The sequence below is a fragment of the Lutra lutra genome, chromosome 16, assembly GCF_902655055.1.
Source record: "Lutra lutra chromosome 16, mLutLut1.2, whole genome shotgun sequence".
Taxonomy (NCBI): Eukaryota; Metazoa; Chordata; class Mammalia; order Carnivora; family Mustelidae; genus Lutra; species Lutra lutra.
The window spans coordinates 59803807-59814680 of NC_062293.1; the positions used below are offsets into that span (position 1 = coordinate 59803807).

Here is a 10874-nt window from a genome sequence, read left to right on the forward strand (position 1 = left end):
GGCCAGCGCGGAAGCCGCCGCGGCCAGGCTAACCCTCCCACCGCCGCCGATGCACGGACGCGGACGGGGCCCGTCACGGCGCTCCCCCGAGGAGCGGCGTTTGCGAGCAGCGCCGCCGGCCGGGCCCTCCGCCCCGCGCCCGGGGAGCCGAGGCCCGCTTACAGAAGGCCCGAGGACCGCAGGGGAGCTCAGAGGCCGAGGCCCGGGGCTGGGGCGAGCCGGGCCGGCGGAGGATGCGGAGAGCACGGTGCCCGGCGGCGGATAAGCGCGGCTGGCGGTGGCCCGCACGCTGACCCCAGGGCGCTCCCGCGAGCAGGCTCCCTGCTCGCGGTGTTCCGGGATGCAGGGGTCCGCGCCCGCCAGGCCCTCGGCGCTCTGGAAAGGGGCCTGACGGGCTGAGGGCCGCGGGGATGGGGCGCCCAGGGCGAAGCGGCCGCCGCCCGCTCGGGCGCAGGTGGACGCGGGGGCAGCGACTGGGGCGCGCAGAGCGGCCGGCCCCGCGGCGGAAGTGCGTCCCCGGGGCCGTTCTAGGCCGGCCGGAGGACCCTGCTCGTCGGTGGTCCCGCAGGGTGCGGGGGACGCGGGCGCCGGGGGGACCTCTCTGGGGAGCAGACCCCGGGGGGGCGGCGAGGCGGCGCTGGGGGTTCCGGGGCGGTCCCGGGGAGGGCGCGGGGACGCGGGTCGGCCGGGGCGCGCGCCGGGGCGGGTCGGGCCGCCCACCTGCTCCTCCGCCTCCGGCGGCGCGCGCTGATTGGCCGAGCGCGCCGGAAGTGGAAGCGCGAGCCTCCGCCGCCCGGGACGCGGAGAGCTCGGCGGCAGGGAGCGCGGCGCGGGGCGAGCGCGGAGCGAGCGGCCGCGGTGAGACCTCCCCCCGGTGTGGCGGGGCGGGGGCCGGGCCCCGAGGCTGCTGCGGCCCGCGGGCCGGGCGGAGGCGTCGAGCCGGCCTGTGACCTTGGGCCGGCCGCGCGCCCCGCTCAACCCGCCTCCATTTCCCCACCTGCTCCGCGAGGGCCGTCCCCGCGCGCGGCCGGGACGGTCACCCCGCCGGACACTGGCTGCCGGGTCGGGGCGGGGGCTGGACGGGAGCGGCTCTGAGCGCGGGGGTTCGGGAGCCGTCCTGGCGGGGGGACCGCGGGGGGACCCGGGAGAGCCGGGAGGCAGCGCTCGACAGACCGGTCCGACGCCCATTCGGGCGACGCGCCTCCGTGGCCTGCCCGGCACCGGTCTGGGCCCCTGGGGTCCGAAAGGGAATGAAATACCCGCTTAGTCCTCGAGAGCGCCGCAGCCCCGCGGTGTAGATAGCGCGCTTAGATGCTCGTGAGCCGGCTCCGTCCGCTGCCCGGGACGCTCCAGGCGCTGGGTGGGGGGTGCGCGTAGACCGTACAGCGGCGTGACTGCCAGCAGACGGAGGGGCGTCGGGGTCAGGGAAGAGAGTGGGACTGCGTGTGGCCGAGCCCAGGCCCGTGCATGCTGGTGAAGCGCACAGTGGGCGGTAGTATTCCGGGAAATGGGAACACCTGTTCCCAAAGGCCACGACGCTGGAAAGAGGAGCCGGTGTTTGGCCCGCAGGACCCTCCCAGCAGCTTCCCGGTCCTGCGCCTGAGCGAACACCCCGGGGAGGAGGAGATCCTTGTACGGGATGCTGGACATTTGGTAGGATTGGGCGTTTCAGAAGTTAGGGGAAAGGATATCCCTTAAAGGATATCCCTTAAGATGCTTTTTGTCTGTAAGTAACATAATGCAGCTCACGCTGGCTTTGGCCTGTACGGGTGTGTAAGCTTGCACAGTTGGAGCCATGTAGGAAAGTGCTTCCCGGACGGACTGAACCTAGTGGCTCCACAGTCCCTCAATTTTTATGAGCTCTCCCTGACGTCATCCACAAGCTGGGCAGGATGGTAGGAACTATTCCCGGAGGCTCCCAGCAAGCCTGCTCAGAACATCATTGACTCAGAAGAAGGCATATGTCCATCCCCAGATCCGTCCCTGCTGTTCTGAACAGTCCCTTGCAAGGGAGGTGGTCTTGCTGTCTGGGTTAGCTCGGTGGGGGCTCATTCCCAGAGCTCAGATCTCCTGCAGAGCCTGCAAGACCACTGCCCACTTCTTTGCTCAAATGCTCCGTAAAAGGATTGGAGAAGCGTTGCGTCCCCATACCTACGCAGAAGTCAACTTCTAAAATGTTTCATCATAAATTTGAATAGTTGCAAAGGATATTCTGAGTGTATCATGAATTTTGGCATTTCAAAATTAAACCTTGGGCCACGTGCCAGGATCCTTGCCCTGTGATTCTGTGTGCTGTGTGCTTATCACATTCCCCGCCTCTCTGAAACCTCATCTGGGCACACGCTCCGCCTCCCTCCCTTCCCCCACTCCATCCGCCTCCCTGTCCCGCTCTCCCTTCTCCACTGTGTCCTGGCTGACATCCTCAAGTCCCTCATTCTTCCACCGCCATGTCCCCAGATTCCCAGCTGCTTTGGGGCTGGAGAGGGTGGGGAAATGATGTCGATCGGCTCCTCCTCCTCACACGAGCATGCTTATCTCCTGGGGAGGCTGTGAGGGTTTCCCAGGGTAACGTCTGTGCGTCACTTTGCGCCCAGCAAACAGTAAGCGCTCCCGGTCCCTCTCCGCATCAGAATGCCAGCACTCTCACTGACTCTGGGCCTCCTTGTCAGTCCACATGCTACGCCAAGGCCACAATGCTCCCTCTGTTCCTTTTCTCTTTACTCTGGTTCTCGCCTCGCGCTCTGCCTGGGTGCTGTGTGTAGTTCTGTGGGGATGGGGGTGGGATGCGCAGACACCATCTGTGACCTCTGTGAGCCTGGGGACCATTGTCTGGAAGCCCGTTTGCACCCCTGCCCTGTCTGCGTCTGCCCGGCAGCGGACCCCGTGGACCCCTGGCTTGCAGCTTTCCCTTCCTGCTCCTTCAGCTTGCTCTCGTCCTGTTACCAAAGGGAGACCTGTCTCTCACCATGCCCTTCCTACAGTTCCCGCTGCATGTCCCTCTGGGCTGGAACAGCCTCTGCGTGCAACCCTGTGGAGTCTTTTGGAGACGGGAGTGAATTCTTGGGCCTTTTGTAGCTCTTTCAGAAATCTTTGCTTTCAACAGACATTTTAAAAAGACCTAAGCAGAGTGTCAGCGGCCAGATTAGTCAGTCAGTGTTTATGACAAATCACATCATGATTTTGGGCAGTTGAGTTCAAAGGATTGAGTGATGTTGCTATCCCTGGAGATTGGTGTGAACTCGGATTTAGGCAGCTGGGGGCAAACTCCGCTCCTGTCCCAGCAGCTAAGGCCTGATGGGTGCACAAGTGTGGGTTTCCCTCCATGGAGAGCCTCCAGCGTGTGATACTGGATCTGCCCTGTCTGCTCTGCGAAGTGGAGGGGAGGGGAGGGGAGGGTAGCCCAGCCCAGCCCAGCCCAGTGGGAGGGTCAGAAAGGAGAAAAGAAGACGGAGCATTATCCGGCTGTGTCCGCGCATTCCTGCTGCTTCACGCATGTGGTGGGTGCAATGGGCCAGGCCTTGGGTAGAGCTGAGCGCCCGGACTGAGTTTGGGGCAGCTCCCACCCCTGCTGGGGCATCAGGATCCCCCAGGGCACTTGTTAGACCCCCAGCGCCCTGGGCCTGCCCCGGGGATTCTCGGAGGCCTGAGGTGGGACCTGGAATTCGTCATTTCGAATTTCCTAGTTTCTGCACATTTCCCAGTGGACTATCGCGCATCCTGCCTCATTCCAGGCTGAGGATTGTTGTTTAAGAATCAAACAAACAGTCTTCCCGCTCTAATTGCAAGCTGTGACGCGGTTCTCAGGGTTTCGGTGGCAGCGTGGTCCTTTCAGAGTCTAAGGTCTTGTTAGTGGCTACATGGATATCTGGTGGGTGCATCGGGACTCTGTGGGTGAGGCTTTCTGTGGGTGCTTTCCTGGGGTGCAGTGAAAAACAAATCTGGGTTTGCAGAGCTGTAGACCCTGTACTGAGCTGTGGTGAGCTGGGAGAGGTCTGCGTGTCCCCCCCCAGAGCGAGGACCAAGAGCCGTCCCCCTCCTGCTCAGGTGACACCGCCATCCTCTCTCTCCAGAAGCAGCCAGTTTCAGGGTTAGGAGAGTGAGGACGTGAGAGATGAAGTTAGGAAATTCCGGCCAGAAGTTTGAATCTAGGCTGGAGGAGGGGAGTGTTTCTGCGTGAGCGTGAGGCCTGCCTGCCGCGTGCCCTCGGCTCTGACGCACACATGAGAAACTGCCAGAAAGGCATACAGCAGTGTGACCCGCCAGGGACGCTAGTACCATGTCGCTGGCAGAAGGCAGAGGGGAGGAAAGGTCAGGGGGTCACGTTCTGTTGGGGGAGATGTTCTGGATTTGACTTTTGAACCAGATCTTGAAATTGGGGGCAGATAGAACGCTTGTCCTGTTGTACCGTGGACAAGTGCTTTTCCGTGCGGTTCTGAGAATTTCGACCTTGCGAGGTGCTGGACGGTGGACTGTAGGAGAGACGTGGGTAACAAGGGGACAGGAGAGGGGTGGGGCGTTGACGGGGACCGAAAAGTAGCAGCTAGTGGGACCGGACCGCGGCTGTGTGTCAGACATCTCTCTAAGGGTGTGCTTCCCAGCCCACGTGCGCCACGAACGAGGGCGCAGTTGAGTCCCAGCGCCGTGGACCCTTACTCAACCGCAGTTTGCAGAAATTTCAACAAAAAGGAGAAGTCCAGCTTTTGGGGGCTGCCCTTGCTCTGTGGGAAGGGCAGAGCCCGTGTTGCGGGCAGAGCTGAAGATTGCGGGTCCTCTCGGGGGAGCCCAGAGATTCCAGGTCTTGGGGACCCCACGAGGAGGTCAGGCTCCTTCCGGGTGTCCCGGGCTGGGTGGCGCCACGCCTTTTGTACCAACATGTGTGGGGTGTGTGCGGGGCGCTCCCGTCGGGAGGTCCTTGGTCCCTTCATCCAGACTCTTGGAAAAAGCAACAGACCAGTCCATCCGTCTGCCGCCACTGGACTCGACTTCTCCAGTGAGTCTGCTCCCACAGGCCCCTGTGACCGCCAGACTGTCCCCATAGGCACTTCCCAGGTGGCCCTGTGTCATTCACTCGGTCACTCACCATCCCTTCTCTTGTTGGCAGGCTTCCCTTTGTCCTCCCACTCTCTGCCATGAGGGTCCAGACGGGAAGCTGCTCATTCAGATTAGGGTCATTGAGGGAGGTTAGTTACAAATGATCCAGGTGTGGATCCGGGAGCCGGGCCTGGGGGTACCAGAGGCTGGGGAGGCTGCTGGCTCCGGGGCTGTGAGATGATTGGGTTGGACAGACTCCCCAAGAGGAAGAACGGCCTTTGGTGAATAGGGGGACACCACCAGCCCAAGGTGGCCTCACAGGAGGGAACCAAGGAAACAAATGCCCTGACCTGAGTCCTCCCTCCCTCTGGTCTCCGTGGGGCCTCCCCACGGCTGCAGCTGGATGCCAGGGGGCTGTGAATGTCCATGCTGAGTGTAGCCTCCTGGGGTGGAGAAAGGCGGGAAGCCCCGGAGGGAAGGATGGTGGGTGACGGCAGAGCCTGCACGCTAGCTTTGGCTTCTGGGTGTCTGTGCCCTGTCTGCAGTGGCCATCACACGGTGCTGCCACCAGCGATTCTCAGTCTGGTCCGGGCTGTGTCTCTGGTCTTGGCCAGGGTATCTTCAGACCGGGACATTTTAGCTGACTCCTTGGTACTCTGTATGGATGCCTTGAAACGTGTCTTGTGCAAAACAGCGTTGATGGGTCCTCTTACCGCCCGAATGAGCTGCTGCCGCCGGACCCCTGGCCATTGGCACTGCTGGTCATCTGATGACGGGCAGGGAGGTCTGGGCATCATCCGTGACTGTGCTCCCCTCCTTACCCTGTGTCCAGCCCTGGCAGCTCCCAGCCGAGCCTTACGGAGTTTGACCCTGAGTTCTTTCAGCAGCTGTCTCCTCTTCGTTCCCTCTGCTGCTGTTGCCCTGGTCAGCTCACGCCCCCCACCCTGATGCGTGCCTCCGCCTTTTCATAGGCCCTACGTCCTGGCCTGCTGCTTTCTGGCTATGAAGTGGTCGTTAGTGTGCCTTGGCCTGAAATGCTCATCTGGCCGTGGTCTGTGTCACTCCCTGGCTTAGAAACCATTCCGCGACTCTGCGGTATAGGGTGAGGGCCCTCGGCTGCCCGTCCCCCCTTGAGATTCAGCTGCCACAACTTCACGGGCGGAGAATCCTATTCCTCTGATTGGCCATGGTGCCCGTGTGCCCTGCCCCAGGCTGCTTTCTCCCTGGACAGAGGCCAGGCCCGTTCTGGCATTGACTCCGCTTCCGTGTCCAGGATAGCTCAACCCCCAGGGCCATGGTGCCAGTTAGGAGAAGGTCTGGCTTCCTAAAAACAAAACAAAAAACCACAATGGCTTCAGCAAGGCAAAGGCGTATTTCTCTCTCAGATGGAAAAGTTCTGGGGGTACCTGGATGGCTCGGTCGTTAAGTGTCTGCCTTTGGCTCAGGTCCTGGGGTCCTGGGATTGAGTCCCACATGCTCCTTGCTCTCTGCCCTGCTCATGTCTCTCTCTCAAATAAATAAATAAAAATCTAAAAAAAAAAAAAAATAGTCCAGAGGCAGGCATTCCAGGGCTGGGTTGGCAGCTCCGTGGAGCTGCCAGGGACCCGGTTCCTTCCAGCTCTGCCCTGTCCTAGGGTATGGGGGGGACGCTGCAGTGCTCACGGCCCCAGATGGCACCCGTCTGCCACCTGTCTCCCCAGGCACAGTGTGGAGAAGAGTGAAGAAAGACAGTCCCCTCAGGAGACTTCCCAGACATCCCACGCATTTTCGTCTGCTTTTTCCTGTCTCACCGACCAGAGTGTGGTCGTGTGGCCACACCCGTCCGCAGAGAAGGCTGAGGGATGTCCGTCTTCAGCCAGGTTCCATGCTGCAGTAAATACGTTCGTTATTCTGGTGGTGATGACCTGTGGAAGAAGGCATAGTGGGTAACAACTAAAACTTTTGCGGTAGCCTTTTAGAAGTTTAAAAAAGTGTAGGTTTAGGTCTAAAATAGTGTTAAAACTCTCTGAAGAGGCTGTTTTATAAACAGTCTGTAGAAGTTGACATAGCTATGTATAAAAAGAATTAACTCATTTGAAAATAGAAGAAAACTCACAAAAAGGAAAGAGACGTGTCGGACCTGAAAACATCAGGATACGTTTGGACATTTCACAAAACAAACTTATTTGGAGAAAGGTGAGCGTTGATAGGATGCATTTGAAAAAGATGGAGCGCGAAGCTCTCTTACTTAGTGAAGACTTCAGGGAGCTGCAGTGAGCCGGAGCTTTGGTCCTGGGGCAGGGACGGGTCTGCGGAACTGAAGGGAGCCCAGAGCTGGAGCCCGACTCAGCGCCAGACTGCGGTGTGGGCTGCGTTTCTATGGGGGGGGCGGGGAGAGCAGGTGTCCATAGGGTGGCCACCTGGAGAAGACGAAGACAGGGCAACCTTGCCCAAATGGAAGGGAGCCAAGAGGACTGACTTCTGTTGTGGTTCTGGCCCTGGCCCAGCCCTGGGACCCTCTGGACAGTTAGCCCTGCCAATCCGGCGGCAGACCTGTGTCCTGATGAGTGCCATGGGTCAGCGCCAGGGAGGGGCCCTGTCTCTGGTGAGAAGTGTGTCGTCTCTGCGGCTTCGCCCATCCTTTCCGCAGTAGACCCTCTGTTCCCACTTTCCTTACCACACCCAGGTCCCTGGCCACCTTTCGGGAGCATCCCTCTCCTTACATCTCTCCCTCAGACGCTCTGCGTCGCGCTTCTCAGGCAGGGCCCAGCCTCCGTTTGGCGTGCCCGCCATCGCCCCTGGTCCCGTCCTGTCCCCCGACCCCCAGGCCGCCTTGGCATGCGGTCCACCGCGACAGCTCTCGCGGGGGGTCCTGTGCACCGCAGCCACTTCACGTGCCTGCCCTCTGTCATTTCAGATTGTGAGATGGGGACTGAGCACGTGGAGGTAATCCCCAAGGAGGAGGCTTCTGAAGACCCCGAGCCACGCGCGGCCACGTCGGAGAAATTTCCCCAGGTGGTTTGCCAGGGCCGGGAGTTGGGAGCTGCCCAGGCGGAGGACACGGTGGCGAGGCGTTCGGGAGCGTCCGCGGACGGGAGCGCGCAGCGGGCGTCCCCTCGCGGGAAGGGCCTCGCGTCGGGGCCGGCCGTCTGTAAGAGGTCCCCGTTGGGCGAGGAGTCCGGGGACGGCGACAAGAGCGAGCGTGTCCAGGGTCCTGGCCCGCACCCACTGGTGCCCCGGACCGTGCCCCGCACCAGCCCCGCGGAGAGGGCTGCGGCACCCGGGGCGCAGAGAAGCCCAGTGGGAGGAAAACCTCACGCGTGCAAAGAGTGTGGGAAGGCCTTCAACCAGAACTCGCACCTCCTGCAGCACTTGCGCGTGCACAGCGGGGAGAAGCCGTTCGGCTGCGAGGAGTGCGGGAAGGCGTTCGGGACCAACTCGAGCCTGCGGCGGCACCTGCGCATCCACGCGGGCGAGAAGCCGTTCGCCTGCGGCGAGTGCGGCAAGGCCTTCATCCAGAGCTCGCACCTCGTGCACCACCACCGCGTCCACACCGGCGAGCGGCCCTACAAGTGCGGCGAGTGCGGCAAGGCCTTCAGCCAGAACTCGGCGCTTGCCCTGCACCAGCGCATCCACACGGGCGAGAAGCCGTACGCGTGCGGCGAGTGCGGCAAGACCTTCCGCGTCAGCTCGCAGCTCATCCAGCACCAGCGCATCCACACGGACGAGCGCTACCATGAGTGCGGCGAGTGTGGCAAAGCCTTCAAGCACAGCTCGGGCCTCATCCGCCACCAGAAGATCCACACCGGCGAGAAGCCCTACCTGTGCGGCCAGTGCGGCAAGGGCTTCGGCCAGAGCTCCGAGCTCATCCGCCACCAGAGGATCCACACGGGGGACAAGCCGTACGAGTGCCGTGAGTGCGGCAAGACCTTCGGCCAGAACTCGGAGATTGTCCGGCACGTCCGCATCCACACGGGCGAGAAGCCATACGTGTGCGCGCAGTGCGGGAAGGCCTTCCGGGGCAACTCGGAGTTGCTGAGGCACGAAAGGATCCACACGGGCGAGAAGCCCTACGAGTGCTTCGAGTGCGGGAAGGCCTTCCGGCGCACCTCCCACCTCACGGCGCATCAGCGGGTCCACGCCGGGGAGAAGCCCCACCAGTGCAGCGAGTGCGCGAGGACCTTCTGGGACAGCTCGGAGCTGCTCCTCCACCAGAAGACCCACGGCGGCGGGAAGCCGTACGTGTGCGGCGAGTGCCAGAGGACCTTCGGCCAGCACTCCCAGCTCGTGCTGCACCAGCGGGTCCACACTGGCGAGAAGCCGTACGCGTGCGGCGAGTGCCAGAAGGCCTTTGGCAGGAGCTCCCACCTGCTCCGGCACCAGAGCGTGCATGGCGCCGACTGAGCGGGCCGAATGGGGGTCTCTGCCATGCCCGGCCGGCATGACCGGCGGGAGGACGGCCCTGCCGCCCGCCAGCCCACACAGCGGTTGGATAGGAGAGGCTTTTAGGTACTGTTCCCGGAGAGGTTTCAGGATCTCGAGTTCCACCATAAAAGCTGTTTCAGGCCTCAGTGTTTCCTCTGTCTGCCTTCGCACCCCCTCCCTGCACCCCCGAGGGGATGCCATCGCCTCTGGGTCTATACAGGCCACATAGCGTGGATTATTACTAATCAGGAACTGTGGGGGCCCACAGTCCCGCCACCTCCCAAGAGAGTTGTGGATGATTTTCCTCTGTGGTGTTAAGACAGTCGAGCGGAGGACACCCTCCCTGTCCTCCCGCCCGCTGCGGAGCCCTGGGACCCTTGATGGAGTTTCTTGCAGCTTTGACATCTTGCAGATGTGTGCCGAGGAGCCTTAGACGATGGCGGAGGCGGGAAGCTTGGGGACTCCCCACCCGCGGGGCCTCCTTGTTCCTCTGCAGAGCGTGCAGGATGGAGGAGGCGACGGCCACCTCCAGGATGGCGAGCGAGGCCCTGAGCATCCTGAGGGGCTGGTGGGTGATGCCGGGGGCAGGGGGAGGGCAGCGAGCCTGGGCCGCCCAGCAGGGCAGGAGCAGCCCGTGGGCAGCTGTGCCCGACATGGGGGCTACGCGGATGGATGGCCGGCCAGAGGGCTGGCCTGCTGTGTCCCGTGCCAGGACGTTGCACAGGGACTACGCAGCCTTGCTGTCAGCAGGCACCTGCCCCCACGCTGGGCCAGTTCTCCTGCCCAACCTGGGCCTCACCCTGGAGCTGTTTGCTGTGTGCAGCCCCCTTGTTCCCTCCACGCGAGTGTCCTTTGTCCTCCTTGGGTGCGTGCAGGTCCGAGTGTCGGAGGCACCAGGAGGCAGCAGGCCGCGCGCAGCGGGCCTCCCCCAGGTAGAGACAGCTCTGACCTTGAGACGAGGGGACATGAACTCTGTGAACTCCAGGGTCCAGCCAGCCCCGTGGTTCTGGACTTCTTACATCTAACGAGACACGTCCTCAGTGCTCTGTTTAATCTCTTTGTCACACGTTACTGACCCCTAGTGTTTCCCGAGTGTTCGCTGTGCCAGGCCCAGTGCCAGACGCCTTCCGTTCTTCCTTTCACGGCATCTCTGATATGGGTCCCCTGTAAGCGGCTGAGTGGGTTCCATGTTTGGACCATAAAATCCATCTGGTTTCCGTGTTTGTTGAAGGACTTTTAATTCACAGAGTTGTGCAGCCGTCGGCCGACAGGGTGGCTGTGGGTGCTCCTGCCGGATGTCGAAGACCAGGCGGGTGGGAGGGATGTCAGGTGACTTGTCCGTGCTCCCGAGCCCCGGGCTGTGCCGCGGACGGGCGGATTCGACCGCCGTGTGTGTGCAGGCCGTGCACGTTGATGTTTGTACTACGTGGTTTGAATAT

At 62.1% G+C, this 10874-nt stretch overlaps 1 protein-coding gene across 1 annotated transcript; it reads left to right on the forward strand.

Moving 5' to 3' along the window:
- The first annotated feature begins 410 nt into the window (after positions 1-410).
- ZFP3 (ZFP3 zinc finger protein) lies at positions 411-10652 on the forward strand. The gene is made up of 2 exons (XM_047706052.1): positions 411-858; positions 7928-10652. The coding sequence occupies exons 1-2, from the start codon at positions 411-413 to the stop codon at positions 9412-9414; spliced, it is 1935 nt and encodes a 644-aa protein (XP_047562008.1). The 3' UTR covers positions 9415-10652.
- The last annotated feature ends 222 nt before the right edge of the window (positions 10653-10874 follow it).